This window comes from Ahaetulla prasina, chromosome 3 (assembly GCF_028640845.1).
Source record: "Ahaetulla prasina isolate Xishuangbanna chromosome 3, ASM2864084v1, whole genome shotgun sequence".
Taxonomy (NCBI): Eukaryota; Metazoa; Chordata; class Lepidosauria; order Squamata; family Colubridae; genus Ahaetulla; species Ahaetulla prasina.
The window spans coordinates 180,312,403-180,333,745 of NC_080541.1; the positions used below are offsets into that span (position 1 = coordinate 180,312,403).

At 41.2% G+C, this 21,343-nt stretch overlaps 1 protein-coding gene across 5 annotated transcripts in view; it reads right to left on the reverse strand.

Moving 5' to 3' along the window:
- CELSR2 (cadherin EGF LAG seven-pass G-type receptor 2) overlaps positions 1–7,711 on the reverse strand; it is a 135,590-nt gene extending 127,879 nt beyond the window's left edge. For all 5 annotated transcript variants that reach the window (XM_058176260.1, XM_058176258.1, XM_058176259.1 and 2 more), the window contains exon 1: positions 3,766–7,711. In XM_058176260.1, the coding sequence (XP_058032243.1) occupies positions 3,766–7,261 (3,496 nt within the window). In that variant the 5' untranslated portion in view covers positions 7,262–7,711. The remainder of the gene's footprint in view (positions 1–3,765) is intronic.
- Positions 7,712–21,343: the final 13,632 nt, after the last annotated feature.

Genomic DNA, 21,343 nt, shown 5'->3' on the forward strand with positions numbered 1-21,343 from the left:
TCTTTAGCTACCATGCTGAGAGTTTAATTGCTGAAACCCAGGGACAGCTGCTCTTACGCATCTCCAAATTTGTTTCCAGCAAGCAGGCCTATCATCATCTATGCTATGGACGGTGATATTAATGAGGGTTGAGGGGTGGATATGCAATGATACCCCTGGGACAAAGAATTTCACTCCCCCCAACATATATTTGAATCTCTCTCCTTTGTTCTTCTGCAACATTTGGGATAATCTAGAAAGCCTGACTGTTGTTATTACAATCAGGCAGGAAGAAAAAATATACCTTTCCTTTTAGGAAGGTATAGGCTGAAATCACTGTATCCTGCATATTCTAGCCTTGGTTGTACTTATTTGCTGTGAACACTCTTTAAGAGCCATAGATAACATTTCAATCTCAATAGCTTCACAACAATTATATATCAACAGCAATGTTCCTGAAAAGAGGTTGATAATCCAGCAGATCTCAAGGATATCAGGTTGACGAATTTTGGTCTATATCTGGAGATGTAGTACTTCAAGTACACTTGAAATAGGATTTTTTTTTTTAAAAAAAAGAATCAATACTGTTTGGGATTTTATATAGAAAAATATGCTGTATGTTGGAGCTAAAAAAGGAGATACATACTGCAAAATATATTATAAACTAGGAGCAAGAAAATAAAATGCAAGATTAATAATCTAATTATGGAGCTTGCAGAAAAATTAGTTATGTAAGAAAAATTTGGTAGACACAAATTAAATTGAAAGCATGTAATTTCTTTTATCAAACAAAAGCAGAGCAAATGTCGATATATAGAACCTGCAGGAAAACATATTCTCCAATGTAGGACAATGTTGGTGTTAATAATAATTAAGCAGTAAAGTTTTTTTTTCCATTAAAAAAAGTATACAATAGCTCAATAATAGCCTTCAGATGGTAAGGTAAAACAGGTCAATTGAAACTACAATTTTTGACACATCTGCAATCAATCCACATACATGAACATATACTTCGGTGGCAAAGCCTGTCAAATTTGCCATTGGCATTTGGTTCACTTCAAACTGAGTTTGCTCCAATTATCCATCATTATTGCTCCCTGAAGATAGATACCAGCAGCATTACATGCAAAATTTGGACCATAAATGTGGCTCCATAATTCCTACCAGAAACCTGGTAGAACAGGTGTAACTACAACGACCCAAGAAAGAAATAAACAAGTAATGACTAGTAAAAATTATTGCTGAAGGAAAATAATTTTGAGTGCTGGTCTGGGTAGACAGTCTCTAAGACCATAGGGAAAATAAACATTGCCAAATTCACAGTCCTAACCAGAACTAACTCAGCATGGATCACATACAGTTAAAACATCATAAAATAACTCATCTGACTTTGCACAGAGGAAATTGCCACCTGGAGATACTATAGAAGTAGAGACTTAAATGTTTTGTAGTTGTAACCGAAGAACCTGGGGCTGAGCCTTTTCCTCCAAATAAGTCTAATAATGTAGGCCACCAAGCATGCTTCTATGTCTTGCACCAAATGGAAGATGCTACATAAGTGAGTTGTAAGATTTGAGGATAATTGTTTCAGCAGTAGAGATGGAATGAGCAACAGACACCACTGTAGGCTTTATCCAGTCTAACAAAATGCGCTGTCTCCTTGCACTTGCACCATCAATACTAGTGCTTCACTCATATTTCAGTAATTTGGAATGGGCAGAATTGGTACCATCTTAGCCAAGGGCTATTCTAGTATAAACTCTGCCTACTTCCAGATCTGATTTTACAGTTCAAGGACTTGCAAGAAACTAGCTATTTCCTGCACATCCCGAGCAGAATACTAAGAGAGGGACAATGTAGAAAATTAAATGGGAAGAAGACCCAATTGCCAGAGCCACCTGAAGCACATATGGTGCTGCCGGAAAGTGCTTGCCAATGATGATGGTTGTAGGGAGGTTTTTGAGCAAAAAGCCTTAGCAAAATAAAGTCTTAGCAAACTGTAGCACACAGAAACTAATCAGAAGGCCTGAAATGTCATATCTCTAATCATCTAAGTCCTGGCCAAAACTGTTTTTAAAGAATTAATCCAGCCATATTTACTCCCATTAGATCCAACTATACAGAGAGGACATAACATCAGGAAAGCCTATTTTAGCTAAACTATTTTATAGACCACGTTACATTTAATAGGAATAGAAACTCCAAGTCTTTGGCAGCAAAGACATCTAGAAAGCTCTAAAACTTTCCCGACCTCTAATGGTTATCTGGATTTTCATAGACCAGATCTGGTAGTCCTCAATAAGGTGACTTGGTTAGCCAAATTGACTCTGAACATGACCTTTCTCTTTTTGACAAGCTAGGTGGAGTTACATTTTTGTCGTGGATAATCAAACATACAAATATTCCTGTCATTGAAGAACTTTGTCATTTAAACATTTACAATCTTAAGATTTAATCACTGGCCCTTTTTGCACGCTCTCGACACCATCAGCAGCTTTCTTTACTTTTAGCTATATGTTACTTATAAGTATCTATCTGTTGATGCTTGCAGCCCTGCAGCCCTTGGAAAGCTCTGAATTGGGATAGTGACATTTAATTTAAGTTAATTGCTAGGCATTAGGCACCCTAATAAAGAGGCAATGTAAGAAAAGAAGAGCATGTGGCTAATTAAGGGGGTTGTATCTTCAGCTCCCCTGACACATTTCTTCCACAGTATGCCAACCTGTGGCACAAATTTAGCAGAAGAGCAGCTTATTTGTCTGCTCAAGTAAAAATAGTCTCGAGGCAGCGTAAAGACTAACAAACTTTCAATGGCATAAATTTACATCGTCAAGTTTTTTATGAGTACCCAAGCAGTAAATACAGACCAACTATCCTAACTGCTTTATATGATAACCAAGTCACTTTGTGACAACTGCATCAAATTCTTTTCTTCCCCTGCTTTCTAGCACTGGCAGAAGAATATCAATTCTTACTTAGAAATCTTCACAAAATTCATTTTCCTGGCATCTCATTTAATCTGTCCTGGCCACTAAAAAGCCATTTTGATGCCTTCGCATCATCATTCAGTCTAGTCATATATGAGACAAGTCAATCTTATTCGGGATTAATTTTGAGTGATTGACTGATTTCAACAGAAAAGAGAGGAGGGGAAGGTATTTTTCTGGAAAATTGGCAACATAGAGAGAAGGAACTATTTTAGAATGAAGACTATGACAGTCAACTGGGGTAATGCAACAAGATTAATTGTTTGCATATTCTTCCATCTCCACCAATTCTACAATGTCTCTATCAAAAGAACCAAAAATGAATGACTGGCAGCTGCATTTCTAAAAAGTGTCATCCATCTATTTGCACAACACCTACAAACTTAATCAAATATTAGGGGTCAGCCTCAGTGATATGTTTTTCATATGTGATTTTGTTTCCTTTCTTAATTGCTATAATAATTTTAGCTATAGCTTCTCAATTGGGTAATGAGGAAAACTTGAAATAGAAATTGGATAAAATAGCTTCATTACTTCCTTCTGGTCTCTACAATTATATTCACATTGCTAAACCACAATGTTTAAATAATCTATATTTTGTTACCCAAGCCACAATTAGCTGGATTCACACATCATATAAGCTATAAACTGTAAATACAGCTGATATACCAGAATGGATATAATCATGACTTATAGTGATATAAACCAAATTTTATTATAGTCTAGTAGTATATGTGATCCTAGTCCATAAGATGATACAAATTCAGACTAATATCTCCCACACCAAAATACACCTTACCTGTTACAGAAATTCTCATGGTTGCCTCCAAAGGTCTATTGTTATCCAGGGCCCTGCTCAAACGTAGTTCTCCAGTACTGTGGTTCAAGAGAACAAGTTTCAATTCATTGCCTTGCTCAAAACTGTATGTAAGACTATCAGAAACATCAGGATCATAGGCTGGGATCTTGCCAATCACTCCAGTGGGGAAACTACTGGACTTGTTGGTGATGTAGTTATTGAATATGATCTCAAAGTTCTTCAAGACTGGAACATTGTCATTCCTATCCAGTAAACGAACATGCACAGTAGCCCGGCTTACCAGTGGAGCTGAAGTAGCTTGGACTACTATGACATACTCAGACTTGGTCTCATAATCCAAATCCATCAATGCTGTCAACTCTCCTGAGAAGATATCAAGTTGGAAGACCTCCGGAATATTACCTTCCACTATCTGATACATAATTTGAGCATTGGTACCCTCATCTGGATCACTGGCAGTGATTCGGGACACCACTAAGCCTATTGGACTATTTTCTTCCACAAAGATGTCAAACTCATCATGCTCAAAGACAGGGGGGTTGTCATTGACATCAAGAATAGTGATATGGACATCAATTGGAGTCCTCATGGCTGGTACTCCTTTATCAACTGCATATGCTCTAAGCTCATAGAGCGGAACATTTTCCCTGTCCAGTCTACGCAACGTTCTAACAATACCAGAGGTGGTTTCAATTATGAAGTCCCCATCACCATCATCTCCACCCTGAAAGGTATAGAACACTCTCCCATTCATCCCAGAGTCTCTATCTGTAGCAGAAACCTGTAGGACACTTGTGAAACCAGGTACATCCTCATAGACAGATCCTTGGTAATTATCCCTTAAAAACTGAGGTGCATTGTCATTTACATCATTGACTAGTATTTCTAGATAGGTAGTATCTGATTTCTGGGGGATGCCATTGTCACGAGCTGTAATTGCCAAAGTATAGGAAACTTGGTCTTCATAATCCAATTCCATCTGAGTTGTCACAGCACCAGTATCTATATCAATTTTGAACTGAGGAATACTGTCTTCCATGAAGTAAGTGATGCGAGCATTCTCTCCTGTATCTTCATCCGTAGCACTGATAATAACTACGGTGGTACCCACTGGACTGTCCTCATTGATGTTAACAGTGTAATGGGAGCTCTGGAACACTGGCCGATGTGTATTAGCATCAGTTACATTAACAAAGACCTGCGCTGTGTCAAACCGAGTGCCATCAGAAGCTGTGATTGTAAGAAGGTACTGTCGCTCTAATTTATAATCCAAGGGTAGGGCCAGAGTGATGAGACCACCACCACTCTGGCTAGTGATGGAAAAGCGATTGCGAGTATTCCCATTTGTGATCTGGTAGGTGATGACGCTGTTGACATCCCGATCAATGGCTGAGACAATAAGAACACTGGTGCCCACTGCTGCATCTTCATTGAGACGCATGGTATATTCCCTTTGCGTGAATTCAGGATTGTTATCGTTGACATCCAGAACAGTAATACTAACACTTGCTGAAGAAGTCATGGAAGGGTTACCATGATCTCTGGCTTCAACCCCAAATTTATAGAAGTCCACAGCTTCACGATCCAAACCAGAAGCCACTACAATCCAGCCTGTGTTGTTATTGATATTAAAAGGGAAATCGGGACTCATATCAACCAGAGCATATTCAAGTCGGGCATTTTCCCCAGAATCTGCATCAATGGCTTGGATGTGAATAACAGAATAGCCCACAGGTACATTTTCCAACACTGTGGACTGGAAAGGGGTGCTAACAAAGATAGGGGCATTGTCATTCACATCCAGTACCTGGATGGTCACCAGCCCACTGATGTTGGAAAGGGGAGGCCTTCCTCCATCTTGGGCCCTAATGCGAAGAGTGTATTCCTTATTCATCTCATAATCAAGCTGGCTGACTACATCAATATTACCTATTTGGGCATCTATGTAAAATTGTCCCCGAGTGTTGCCACTCATTATGCTATAATGCACCATAGCATTGCTGCCTTTGTCCCTGTCTGTGGCATTTACCTGCAGGATGTGGGTGTTTGAAGCAACATTCTCGGGTACCTGTACAACGTAACGTTTCTCACTGAACTGTGGTGAGTTGTCATTGTCATCCTCCACTGTAATATGAATTGTGGCTGTGCTGCTGCGCGGTCCTGGGTCTCGGCCCTGGTCATTGGCCTCCACTTTCAGCTGATAGGATTCCACAGCTTCTCTGTCCACAAGGCCATTGGTGCGGATGACTCCAGACTTGGGGTCAATCTCAAAGATCCTGTTGACCCCATTCCCATTCAAGATGCGGTATAGGATGTTGGCATTGGGGCTTGCATCACCATCGGTTGCTCTTACTGTCAACACTTCGTAGCCGACCTCAAGGTTCTCCCGCATGCTCTCCTTATACTCCTGCTGCTCAAACACAGGATCGTGATCATTGGTGTCACTGACAGTGATTGTGAGTGTGGCCAGAGCTGTGCGCCGTGGTATGCCGTGGTCTGTCGCTGTTACCCTGAACACATGGGTGCTTTTGGTTTCTCGATCCAGCTCTTCAGCTGTGGTCACGGCTCCTGTCTGGGGATCAATGGCAAAGAAGCTGTTGGAGCGGCTGTCGAAGAGGGCATCCATGGAGTAGTCCAATCGGCCTGCGTCCCCCTCATCAGGGTCCATAGCCCTCAGCAAGATCACAGGTGTGCCTGCTGGTCTGTTCTCCGGCACTGATACTTGGTAGGTGGGCATCTGGAACTGGGGGCCGGTGTTCACATCCCGCTTCCTTCTGCTGCCCCCCTCACCTTGGCAGCCGCACCCCTCCGAGGGCCACAGCTTCTCCACCTCCTGCTGCGAAGAGCCCACAGCCAGGAGCCAGTGGACCAAGATCTCCGTCTTCTCATCGCAGGGTTGGCACGACAGCCCCAACCGTAATGGGCGTCCCGGCCGGAGACACAGGGCTCGTGGGGGCAGTATCAGTTCTCCCTGGGGATGCAACGGCCCACGCTTGTCTCTAACGTCGCCTTCGCCGCCGCCTTGCACCGTGCACCTTAGCTGGCAGCCGCCCCACGAGCTAGCGGGCGGCAAAGGAATATGGGTGCCCGGTTTCAAGCACAGAGTCCGGCTTCGCCCTCTGCGGAATCGGCCGCCTGGAACCGGGGCCAAGAGAAGGTGGCTTAACAGCAACAGCTCTCCATCCTCGCCCGCCGCCGCCGCCGCCGCCGAAGCACCATCGCACCGCGGCCCCAGCAGGTGCGCCCAGAGGCCGCGGGCCGGACGCGAAACCCGGCAAAGCCACAGCGGTGGCGGCTCGGCGCAAGCAGCCGGTTCGCTCGGTGGTGACAGCGGCCGCTCAGGCAGCCGAGGGTCCCTGAAGGGGGCGCAGAGAGGGGGCGGTTCGGGGCCGTCGGCGCGGGAACGGGGGATCCCCAGCGCCAGCAGTAGCAGCACAGCCCGGCCGGGGGCGCCGCCGCCGCCGCCGCCGCCCATCTCCCACCGCCCGCAGTCCGGTTTTCGTTTTGTCCGTCCAGGGATCAGCAATTGCGCTTCATGCCAAATGGGAGATCCGGGCCGACGGGTTCCCCCCGCCGGGTTCTCCCGATGAGCCCGAGCAGGTCCGCCGCCGCCGCCGCCTGCTCTCTCCCGCCGCAGCCAGCTAAGGTCTAGCCGCCTGCCAAGCAAGCCCGGCTCGCCTCCGCTGCGGCAGCAGCTCTGCGAGGCTCATTTCCATAGACCTGCGGCTCTTAAAGGAGCCGCGTCAGCCTCGCTGCTGAAAAAGCTGGCGCGCGGTGGGGCCTCCCTTCTGCACGGCCAGGTTCTCCTCTTGTGGGCAGCAGCAGCAGCAACCTCAGGGCAAGAGAGCTTCTCGGCCGCCCCGCACCTCTGCTCGAACGGCTATGATCCACCGCAAAAAACGCAGAGCGTGCACAGAGAGGAATCCGGCGCTTCCCTCAGTACCTTCGACCAATCAAATACCGTAGAATCGCGGCGGGGAGGCCTCCCCACGCGGCGCGTTTCCAAGTTCCTCACTTGAGACCAAGGTTGGAAGGCAGCCTGGAGTGCTCAGCCCCGAGTCGAATCCCAAAGCCGTCAGAAACAGTCTGCCCGTGAATGGGCTTTTCCTTCACCTGTTGGAGGATGAAACACGAGCACTTCCAGGTGGGCAGCTCTTGAGTCCTGTAAATCCAAAGAGGTTGCCCAAAAATGACCTCTGAAAGGATGTGAGGGGGACAAAAAAAAAACCAACATGGTGGGGGTGAGAAATGGAAGACAACTGGCTCTCCCCAATCTTCGACCTTGTGAAAGTGGAGTAATTTCACCAAGAAAAGCCATCTTAAAAAAAAAAAACACCAAGGGGAGAGGACTCCATTCCAGAAGATGGTGTTTATGATGACTATTTCTAAAACCTATAATATTGGATTGTTTTGTTTATTGTCATAATTAATCATTGTTGTTGTTAGTTGCGAAGTCGTGTCCGACCCATCACGGCCCCATGGACAACGTTCCTCCAGGCCTTCCTGTCCTCTACCATCCTCTGGAGTCCATTTAAACTCATGCCTACTGCTTCAGTGAATTAGTCATTAGTTATCAGTTATTATTAGCAAATATAGTCTTCACAGATGGGCTCATTTTGGTCAACAAGGTTTGTAGAAGGAGAAGGAAAGGAAAAGGAAGAGAAGGAGAAGATGGCAAGACCACTCCAAATCAACAATTGTTCTTTATCTGTACAAGGTATGTACAGATATGCATAAAGATCAGCAGATTAAAAAAAAAACGGTTCATGTTTGGATCAGCAGGAAACATCCCCCTAGTCCTGCTGAGATCGGATGCTCCTGGCTGTCCACAAAGAACTTCTTCACAAAAGGATCCCCTGTTGTGGGTCTCACAGCAAGAAAGGCTGTGTCTGTCCTATGGTAATGGGGAGAACTTGGCAGGAGGCCCCAGAAAAAAAATGGCTCAGGTAGGTTGACACAGGACAAGGCAGGAAGGATTCAGTGGGATCCACACCAAAGATCCTACTTGAACGGTCCTTCAAGTACCCATGGAAGGATCACCAACATGACATGAGAATTCATGTATCTTTTTATTTTTGAGAAAAGGCAGATGGAGTTAACGTGGAATTTTCATATTCCATCAAGCCACAGATTCTTAGAACCATGAAGAAGCCATAATGAACAGATCCATAGACAATGCAAAAGTATAAATAACTTTTACAAACATGCAATTAAGCCATAACTTGTTCAATGAGTCCCCGCTGATTTTTAATTCTTGAATTAAGAGTATCAGAAGAATTCAAACATTTGAAAATACAGAATGAAAGTGCTGTTTTTTTAAAAAATGATAGGCTGATTCTCCATTATGTTTTGTTAAAACTTCTGAGCTCACAGCATCTTTCATTAGCAAATCCAATAGTTTACATTATACTTTGTTTTGTCTTTCTTCTCCTATTGTCAGCTTACTTGGATGGTTTACTATTCTGAAAAGGAGAAAAAAATCTGCATTCACATCACGATATAATGTCCCCATTCACCTTTTCCCCTTAAGCTAGACTCCCCAAACTTAATACAATGAAAGTCCCTTAATCATTCTGCTGTTTTCTACGTTTTTCCCATCCCAAAACAACATTTTTGGGAGTACAGTAATAAAACTGTGCACATTATAGGAGGAGAGACATTGGTTGGTTGCAGAAATCAGGAAGAACTTGATAGCATCTCATGAAAACTTACATTTAATACAATTTGCTGGTTGGAAAAGGTGCTATCAGACTTCTGGAAACTCTACACAGTATCTCAAGGCTACAACATCGTAATTGTCTATATGGGAACCACAATATTGGCATTTTTTTTTATTCTTTTCATGTGCATCCTTGTGTAAATTTGTAAGGATTTCATTGTAGCCTATTGATTATTGTATACATTAAAGATTATACTAAAGGGAGGTGTAATGGCAAAAAAAAATAGGAACCCCTAATCTAATATAACACAAGCATGAACAGTCTGTTCTGCAGACAAGCAGAATTAATTTCCACTGAAGACATAAAAATAAAGCAAATAGATTATGTGTGAGATTTCAGCCATTAAGGTTCATAGAAAACTGCCCTTCCGGTCCATATATCTGAGTTTGATTTTTACAGATGTTGTGATGATTTACAAACATAACTCTTCCCCAGCAGTCTTGGAGAGGCAGATGCACAGCTAGTCTATATTGTAAAGCATAAAGCCTTTCTTCATCTGCTGCCCTACAGATGTATTGGATTTGAATTTCTATAATTCACAGCAGTATGAATTGATTGCTAGGATTTCCAGAGTGGAGGTAGCTGGTAGAAGTCTGCAGACCACCAACAGCTACAAGCAGAACACTTTGGCATCTGAAGGAGGGCCCAGGAACCCACCTTGTAATAATATTCCTTATACTTGTCAAAACAATTTTGTCAGCTGTTCCTTTGAAATTTTCTACCTGCATTCAGCACACAATTTATATTTAGCAAATGTAGGATGCTGTATGTGGGAAATTTACCTCAAGCCATTCAAGATGTGGCAGGGAATCGACATGCCACAAAGTTTCTTGCATGTCATCGAAATTGGTTAATACATAGCTACCTTTGTATGCCTGTTTAGGCAAACTGAGTTGCTTGGCATAGTCATGAATGTAGGGCCAGTCCTTCATGTTTTATATCAGACTGAAGGCATTAGGCTTGATCCTGGGACTATGGATCACTGGGGAGGCCTTGGGAAAAGAGATGACTCCTGGGTGGGGGGAAAACAGGAGAAAAGATGTGTGATGAAGCACTGGAACATGTTCAGAAGGAGCCAAAGAATATGCAGCAAATAACACTGGACTAATGCACAGATTTGGAGGCATGGAGGTGAAAAGAAAATCTGGACAAAAAAGTGAATGGAGCCTGAAAAAACATTTTTGTTAAATTAATATTACATTAAATTAATTACATATAATTAGTTGGTGATTTTGTTTTTCTATCGTATTAAAAAGTAAAACATGACATCTTTCGGAAGGGGTCTGAGGACCATATCTGAGGCTTTCTGGGGACGTTCATGGCCTTGGGTGTCAAATTGTATACCTCTGCATTTGATGTGCCTAGGCTATTCCAAATCAGCATCTGATCATCCTAAAATCTAAAGTTCCTCTCTCCAAGAGGACAAAATTGGCTATTGATTAGGTTAACTCTGAATCTGTTCTTGGAATCAAGGCAATTTTTCCGAAGAAGGTCTCATTCGACCCACTGTTGTGTTACAGAGCTGGCCTCAACTAAAGAAGTCTGAGCTCAAGTATCTATCTTGAGTGATAAATACAGATAAGCAGAAATAGTAAAACTATGCTGGACAGAGCCTTAACTAGTACCCACATGGTCCCTTATTTCTCCAGTCTCCAACAGATGATCCAGCCCCAGTGGTTGACTGTCTGGATCCAAAGTCAGAGCTATGGGCTGGATTCTGTATTTTCCTTCTATCTCATTCATCTTTTTTCCTTTTCACACCAACTTTTGCAGCACATCTTGCTTGTGTACATTTTTGTATCCATAAGAAACCACAAGGGCTGCTCTTAGAATAGTCTTTCTTAAAAGGGCAATGCCTCTAGCTTTCCCACAGCAAAACTCATTGCAGGTGCATGTATCTATGAAAAGTTTCAACTAGTGAGCTGGACAAATGCCATAATACCAGCACTATGTTTGTCATATACATAATGGCAGTATGTAATTGCCTATTACTCACAGTTGTTGAACGTTTTTAAATCTACATTCCAATAAGATAGATAGATAGATAGATAGATAGATAGATAGATAGATAGATAGATAGACAGACAGACAGACAGACAGACAGACAGACAGACAGACAGACAGGTGATGGATAGTTTAGAGAGAGAGAAAAATGATAGAATTTTTAGAAAATGAATGCTGAAAGCCAATTATTTCTACAGCATAATATGAAGACATACAGTAGTTAAATCCTCCATAGGTCAGACACTGTAGCTTTAAAATTTGCAGCAAAATGTTTTCTCTTCTCTAGCTTTTAAACATTTTCATTTATATATTTGTGCAATGGGTATTTGCTACACTAATTATCTTCTATTTTTTATACAATTGTACTGTGTTTTCCCGAAAATAAGACTTTGTCTTACATTTTTTTGAACCCTGAAATAAGCGCTTGGCCTTATTGCCATGTGCTCAAAAGCCCAATTGGGCTTATTATCAGGGGATGTCTTATTTTGGGGTAAACAGGGTATAAAACAAGTAACTATCAAAATCACCCGGGGAGATTCCTCCATATATGAAGCTGGACCTGAAGCTGGATTTCCTGGGTTCTAAGCCAAGGCTTTAACTATTACATGCCATTGGCTTATGATTAATGCAATGCATTATGATGATGGAGGAGGAGTGGGAGGGGGAGGAGGAGGAGGAGGAGGAGGAGGAGGAGGAGGAGGAGGAGGAGGAGGAATTTGAAACACCCAACTATTCATATGGTACTTGAGAAAAGCATTAAAAACAGAATGTATCAGGTAGTATATAAGAGTTTAGCGTTCTCCAATTTGATGTCTTCCAGTTGTTGACATAAAGTCTCCCCAAATAGAGCTTGGTTCCATAGATATGCCTGTGCAGTCATTTTCACAATGGTATGTAAGTAGTTTACCACTGTCTTCTTATGGGATTACTCTTTTTACTTCTCAGTCTACTAGTCTATAGTCGTGGAGTTCCCATCCAATTGCTAACCAAGCTACGCCCTACTTAGTTTTTCCAAAGCTTGGCAGTTTAGCCATATGGTACCGCATTCTGTGATTGCACCTCAACTCTGATAAATTCCATCCAGCACTGTCAAAGACCATATTAAGAAAACAAACAGAAACATTTCATCAGGTATTGCAGCCATATGCTCTGTTCCCGTGAAACCTGAGTGGAAATGTCAATTGATTTTCTTTATCAGCAGAGAAAACTTTTAAAATTGCCTTTTTGAACGATATATTGGTAAGATGGTAATGTTCAGGGTTTTTTTTTTTGGTTTTTTAAAAATTATTTTATTGTGATACACAATCTGACAAACACACAACATATAACATATAAATATCTCCTATTTTTAAACAACATTTTTAGCAGTCTTCTTTCGCTTTTATATCTTTCCCCCCATTTCTCATTTATTATTTTATTTTCTTTCTTATCCCATGTTCTTTATTTACATTAAATTATCTAATACTAATAATAGCTTTATTTTTCTACATTCTTATATATCTATTATTTACATATTGTACAATTCTAATTTCTCCCCTTTATTTTGTTCCTTTATTTTTAATCTTAAACCATTCATACCATTTGTTCCAGATTATATAATAATCAGTTTTGATCTTATACTATATGCCAATAAAAACACAGAGATCACTTAGGAGTCAGTCCTAATACATTTTAGAGACAAGGAATAAAATGCATTATTTAGGTTTAAATATTTTAAAGAAATAAACAATAATAATGAAGTGACAGTAGCAATGCACACACCATTTGCCACTTGTTTAGGCATTGTACAAGCATACTCCACAGGTGTTTCTTCACAACAGCAACAATATGTTGAGAATGTGAATTCCTTGGCATTTTTCCATGATAGCAAGAGAGAGAGAGTATACTGTACCTCCCTCTACTCCTTTTATCCTCAGAGCAGAGCAAACATTTAAAAATATTTTGTTGGGTACATGATGGATCTAGGCATGCTGGCGAGCTTGCAATGTAACAGATTGTCTTTTCATCTGTGTTATTTATGGTGCAACCCCTTTAGATGTAGGTTGCTAAAATTGTAGATCTGTGGCTTGTTTTGCTTCTGTACATGTTTATGTATCTATATGGAGGCTTTTAAAATGTGTGAACCTATGCCTGCCCACCCTTTGTTACGTGTCACTTCAACAGGGCTTACTTTCAGATAACCTCATTGTATTCAATTTCCACTATGCTTCGAGAGCAACGATTATTGGACCAGAACCTAGCAAACGAAAACAAAACGAAGGAGTCCGGTGAGGTAGCTGTGTTAGTCCTTTGCAACAAAACCAAACAATTTAAAGTGAACCAGTTTCACAATAGGGGGGGAGGGAATGGAGTTCTGCCAAGTTCTATATGCTGGCTGAGGAATTTTGGGAGTTGAAGTCGACACATCTTAAAATTGCCAAGTATGAAAACATTGTGCTAAGGAGAACTGCCTTGCTATAAATACCTTAGTTTGCAATGGAACATTGACATCCAACTATTATAGAACAAAACAACCGCAAAAACAAAACAAAACAAAATCCTGGCACTGATTTGGGTGTCTTCGCCGCATGGCTCTCGGCACTTTCACAGAGCAAAGCTGCAGGCAAATTATGGAAAGTCTCCCTTAAATACTTTTAAACTCCTGTCTCAACCATTAATGGCCAAAAGTCATTTTCTTGCCAAACCCCAATGAAACAGGCAGGCAAGCCAGCCAGCAAGCAGGAACTATCAATGGATCCCAAGGATACAGTGAGGAATTTACCCGCTCCTCCTAGTCTAAGGAGTGAAAACAAACAAGTTAGACAACGCCATTCAGAAGAAGAATGGGCATCAATTAATTATACCCTGGATTTAGGACCCATCCTAGAAGGGTGTTGAAAAAAATCTAGTGCCATCAGGAGACCAAGAAAGGGGGAATTGCCCTCAGACAACTTTGTTAACTTTCTAAAGGCATCTTGGGATCTGAGCTAAGGATGTGAAGGGGTTAAGATTAGACAAAGAATACAGGAAAATGGAAGTATAAGGGAGAGATATCAGCAGCTCCTGCCATCAGGTTGCATCACAAGTGGAGAAAAAATTCCAAAGCAATATTTCTAGGTAGAAATAAATAAATCCACTTTCTCTAAGCAGGCTCTGGGCCAGGAGGCCAAAGGCCTCACACAGATTTTGAATGGCATGTCAGGGACTGCATCCCCCAAAGTAGAGAGATGTAGCCAGGGGAAAAACAACAACAACAATGTGATTTCATTTAATTTAGTTTTAATGAAACTGCCTAGATTTGGCCTAGGGGCTACTTGTGATTTCAGATTGTTCACTACTTCAGATAACTCCTTCCATCCTTTATAATATAATTATAACTCCTTCCATCCTTTACAACCTTCCATCTTTTATAAGGTAGGTAAAATGAGGACCCAGATTGTTGGGGGCAATAAATTGACTTTGTATATAAATATACAAATAGAATGAAGACTATTGCTAACATAGTGTAAGCCGCCCTGAGTCTTCGGAGAAGGGTGGGATATAAATGCAAATTAAAAAAACAACAACCTCGTTATGGGATATTCTGGAAGTCTTCAGTCTCCAACTACATCTGGCAATAATGTCAGATGTATTGGAAAATCCTGATTGTAGCTAAAATGTATATGCTCCCTCCCACATGCTACTTCCTTCTTTCTCTTTCTTTCTTTCTTTCTTTCTTTCTTTCTTTCTTTCTTTCTTTCTTTCTTTCTTTCTTTCCTTTTTATTTACCTTTTTTCTTTCTTTCTTTTTCAAATACTTTTTATTTTTTTAAAAAAAACAAGACATAACAAACACTAATAAAACATATACTCCTTCTTTACATCAGCTTCGTATCCGTATTCCTCTATTATTTACATTTTCCCCCTCTCATTTTCTTTACTTATACTTATCTTTTTGTCCCATTATCCCTTATTTTCTATATATATTCCATCATACCTATCATTATAACAATACATTTTCTTTCGTGCACTACCCTTTTTTTTTTTTGCTTTTTGTTCACCCTTCTTCTTTCATGTGGAACTCTACAACATAGAAACACACTTATTTGTGTGTGTTACTTCTTCCTTTAAACAAGTATGTGATCTAATTTCTCTAAATCCTGTTTAAAGTAGAATTTGGAAGAGATTGCCATCAGGACAGGACCGTGGGACAAAACCCTACAGCTTCACAGGTTAGGATGATTCCCCCACCCCAAACCCCTGCAAACGCAGAAGGACTGTTCTACCACATATTAATGTCCTACTCATTACCTTATAGAATTAGATTGGGGTAAGCTATAAATCTATTACACTTGGAATCAAAATTTGGTGATAGTTCTCACAGTAAGTAACAAAACCAAATGGGTTATAGAACTCCACAAAAAAAGGAGCAAGAATTGGGAGATTTAATCTGTTCAAAATGTACTTTAAACCATTTGCATTCCAGATGAGAACCTCCTTAGTGTACTCTCACTATTGTCAAACAGCTTTCCTGTAAACCCACTCTAAAACATTTAGACACAATTCATTTTAAACCATTAAAAAGTTATTTAAGCTTTTTGTACTACTCCAAGAATATTCATAAAGGAAAGGCAAATTTTGCTGCTATTCAAAAAACTGTTTCATGGTATTAATTCTAATACTTAATCTACAGATTACATGAGCCAGTAAAATTATTAGTCAGGAAAATATCCAAGCTCTAGCATCTGTTAGACGATATAAGGGGGATTTTCTCCTTGAAATTATCAAAGACAATATTTTAATGTTACAATAAATACGTCAATTTTTCATGAATCCCAAAGAATTGTGTGATAATCTTTTTCAACTTTGTCTCTAAATCAAACCTGGACTTTTAAAAATGGAAACTAGAAATCCACCCAATGGAGTCTGGTATGAAACACAAATTAGAATAAATAAATGTTGCACTCAGACAGTTGTCTTCAGCATCAAAATTAAATGGCGCTTGCAACCCTTCCCCCAAAAAACCCATTCTGTTAATTCCACTTGTAAAAAGGCAGGGGGGATTTTTCTCTCTATTTGCTGCTGTTATTAAACAATTGGAGTCTTTGTCAATCTGTTACAAATCACCCAGAATCTATGGAACTTACCTCCTCCTTACCACTGATTCCAAAGGCTTATGTCAATAGATTGGTAAATCAGAAACTAGTTTTTTCTCAAAAAGTTTTGCATTTAGCATTCTGATATTTTAAAAGTTGGCATTTCTGGTCCTGGAGCATGATAATGACACTGGATCAGCCAGCATTAGGGAGAGGAAACTGTTCCATTACTGCTATTAGTAGTGGGGCAGGTCATACTGTTGTGCTCAGAACATATATCCAGTGGGAAAGCTAAATTCTCTCCTGGCAGCATCAAATAACTGCTAATGCAATCACATAGCATTGGCAATCAGATGGTGCTGATGGCATTGGGGTGGATGATGGGGACAGTGCAGGGGAGGATTCCAGACTTTCAAATCACTTGCCTGCTTTGGAAACGTAAGGGAAGAAGCGACCAACAGAGTTTTAATAAACAGGCAAAAGAATAGCTTCAAAGCAAAAGTGCTCAGTTAAGCCAAGTCCTTTTTCTGCTTTAAAGAAGATGTCTCTGTAACAGACCCCATCTCTGGAGGGAAGGTTTCTTGGCAGGAAGGCTTGCAGGTTTCTACACCAAGGCCAAGGCTGGAATGATTGGTACAAATAAACCAAGAGCAAGACAGACAAATTGTGGAGATGAGGCAATCTCAAGGTGACTGAGCTGCTAAATCATCACACGGTCAGTTCTGGTCCCCCTTATGTGCTGTTGGCCCTGCAGTGAAAACAAAGAACAGGAAACGTCACCCCTAGTGAGAGGACCAGCCAAAAGAGCATTACTGTAGCATCTTTTGTGATGGAAGGACAGGAAGGATGCTTTCAAACTTATTTCTTTCGGAGAGGCCAACTGGCATGATTTTCTCCTCCCCAATCTTATTTCTATGCTGGATTGGCAATGGGAGGAAGGTTGCAGAGGACAGAGCAACTCTTAAGGCACCAGGGGTAGCAGCCCTTGTAGCAGCAAAAGCTTCCCACGAATTATAGGCAGTTTCTGTGGGGCTCTTGCATCGTGTAAGCCATCATGCAAGCGATCCTCCTTTAGTGGCTGTTCACAGTTTCGATGGTAATGAAAAAAGTAACTTTACAAGTAGTCCTAACATTCAGAAACTTTTCAGGCCTGTAAATTAATTAATGTAAATTAATACTTAGAATACACTACCTGACTCTGTGGTCTCTTCCCAAAATCCCCAAAACTTTAATCAAAAACTATCTACTACTGACCTCACCCCATTCCTGAGAGGTCTGTAAGGCGCGTGCATAAGAGCACCAACATGCCTACCGTTCCTGTCCCAATGTCCCCTTTGATTGTATCCAATTCGTATAGGTTTTTTTTATCCTTATGCTTATATATATGCTTATATATCGTATAGTTATTTCATGCTTATGCTTACATATACTGTTATGACAAATAAATAAAAGAAATAAAAATAAAAATAAATAAATAAAGGAAAGGAAAGGAAAGGAAAACTGAGGTAAGATGCAATTTTACTGCACAGTTGCAGTTTCACTTTGCAAGCACTTTACTTAATGACCCAGTTGCCAGTCCCAATTGTGGTTGCTTAACAAGGACTACCTGTATTTATTTTGACCATACTTTGCTAATACAACAACAACACAGCAGCTTTGTTCATATGCCACACTACACCCTAATCCATGATTTATAAACCTTGCGGGTTAGGCTGAGATTTATTAGTAAACAAACTTATATAGTTGCTCATCTACCAGAAGCAACTCTGAATAGCAAACAAGAATCAAAATCACAAAATAGTTAAATCAACTGAGCAAAGAAGAAAAAAAGCCTGTTAAAAACAATATTGAAATTGCAATAAAACTTCCATTCATTACCATACCATGCTGACTCAATCAGCATCCTGGGCCCAACTTTGCTGATTTCATGAAGGCCAACAAAGTCAAGTCTAGCTATATCTGTTCCATAAGGCAGGTGCTACAACAGAGAAGGCACATTTCTGAGGCCCCATCAGACAAGACTATTTCACTGAGGGGATTCAGAGTGTATGCTCCCAGATCTAGTGTGGTAGGCAGAAATCATTAGAGAGAGATATTTCCACAAATAACCTGGCCCCATGCTATGAAGGGCTTAAATGTGATGACAAGCACCCTGAATTGCACCTGAAATCCCACTGGGAGCCTATGCAGCTCATGTAGCAGTAGTATTACATAAGTGTACTGTAATACACTTGCTACTGCCCGTGCCACTGCATTGTGGACCAGCTTCAGCCTCCAAAGGATCTTCAAGGGCAGCTCCATGTACACCAGGTTGCAATAGTTCAGTTGGGAGGTGACTGAGGCATGAAGAAATGGGAGCCATGTCTGTCAATCTAAAAAAAAGGTACAACTAAAAAATGCATTTGCAAAGCCATGGCTGCCACTTGCTCTTTAGACAGGAGCCCAGATGCCAGGAAAACATCCAGATTGTGCACCAACTCTGATTGCAGGGGTGTAATGTCAGACAGAGTTAAATATGGCAAACCATGAGATACAAGTGGCCCAAAACCTCACACCTACTTGGTCTTGTCGGGATTGAGTTGAAGCTGGTTCTTCCTATCCAGACCTGTATCACTTCCAGGCACTGGGAAAGTACCTCCACAGCATCCCTTGGATGGCCCAGGGCAGACATGTAGAACTGAGTATCATCAGCATACTGATTCTTGACCCCGTGCCAACATATCACCTCATCCAGTGGTTTCATGTAGATGTCAAATAGGAGTGGAGAGAGAAAGGAACGCTGTGGCTCCTCATAAAGCAGAGCCTAGAGCTAAACATTATCTGCCGCACCCAAAGCCCCCTGCCAACACAAACTTGAACTGGTCTTGGAGGAAGGAGAATCACTTCCTATCAGGGCCAGAAGGATGCCATGAACAATGGTATAGAAAGTCCAAGATCAATTAGGGCCAAAAAGGAAAGTTGCAGACTGGACGAAAAATGTTCAGTATTTCCATGTTGAGGAATGATCTCTTGAGGAAGGAAGAGACTACCACCTCCATCAGAGCACATATAACTGCTCCCTGCTGCAAAGAAGCATTTACTACTACGTGGACCCAGCTACATGTTACCTCCTAGGAGGTTTTGACTAACCAGGAAGGAAATAGATTGGCCACTGAGAGCAGAACTCAACCACCCAAGGATCCTGCCCACTTCATTAGGAGTAGCCAAGTCAAACTCAGCCCAGATAACTGGACAAGACTCAGTTCCAGTCATTTGCACAAGACCAGCACCGACAATCTAAATGGATCCAAGTGACTTTAATCAACAGGTGTGTTTCACTATCCTCACAGTGGCCCCACAAGGACTCTCTCAATCCCTCCTTCCCAAGGAAGGACCAAATCACCTAGAAAGTAAGATGTTGATCAGCAAAGGAACCACAGCCAATTTGTACCCACACAGGTTTGTTCTAGTTATTCCTAGGTGCCTAAACAAAACCTGTAACATGGATTGAGCAATTACAGTCATGGCCAAGCAATGATTCTAGTGATTGCAGTAATTTGGAAAGAAAATATTTGCATGAATTTGGCAAAGTGCCTACCAGGGAAGGATTGGATCTGCTAGTATGGGAGTAGAAGCAATTAGCTGAGTCGACCCCTAGGTCTATAGGATTAAGGTGGCCGCCTCCTTAGCTAGAAGCCAACAGAGATATTAAGGCAGTACTTTGTTCTTTGAACCTAATGAATAGTTTTATATTACTGATGAATGAAGCTGAACAGGTAATGTTGGAACTGAGCACATTGTGCGGGGAGAGAAATCCAAAATGAATGCAGGGTAATGTATGAATGGACTGAATGTAGTCAGTTAATGTTCTAAGTTTCCATGGCAAGTAAACAAAAATTGACACCTAAAAATGATTCTTAAATTCTAATATTGCTGTTAGAAGAGCTCATTTATAAATCTTAATAGAGTTAGTGCCACAGTGAGCTTTAAGCAAGAGCAACTTATCCATGTGGGATCTTACACATACAATGATACATTGTTAAACCTACATATGAAAAGTCATCCAAATGTGTGTGTGTGGCTGGGTGTGCTAAAATAATAAAATAAAATAAAATATAAAATAAAATAAAATAAAATAAATATGCTGCCTTGTTTAGGAAAGGTGTAGCAGTGAGGTGGAAGAATGGATTCTGAGACACTATGAGACCAAAATTTACTGTTTCAAAATCCGTCCCAATATTATGCCAATCCAGGGGAAATAAAGCCATCATGGATTTTTCACACTTCAAGACAGCTTTTAGACCCATAGGAATAAGTTTAGCAGAAACCAGTCCCCCTGCTAAAAGCTCTCAACATAAAAACACTGTTATGTCATGGCTTGGACAACTTTGTCCATCCAAACCTTCCACGGACAAAAATCAAGCCACCATGTGGCAAGTACAATATAAACACACTCCCCCCCCCCCTGTGTGTGTGTGTGAGAGAGAGAGAGAGAGAGATTTTGTATGCTTTTAGAGCATGGATCAGTTTTCATTCCCTTTGCAAGTCCTAGCTTAGGCTGGTGCTTTACAAGCAGGTTCATGTCACTGGGATAAGAACGATGAAATTGCCTTCAGGGTTGTTCTTTTAAAATTGGCAGAAAAGCAGCTCGGTTGGGGGCAAGAGGACTGCCTCTGTCTATGCCTTGTAAGTCACCTACCACTGAACAGACTCAGTGCGAGTCTATGATTCTTCTTTCTTTTTGGAAGCAAGATGATTGCCCAACTTGGGAATCGGTGGGACCCCACACTGGAGGATAGAT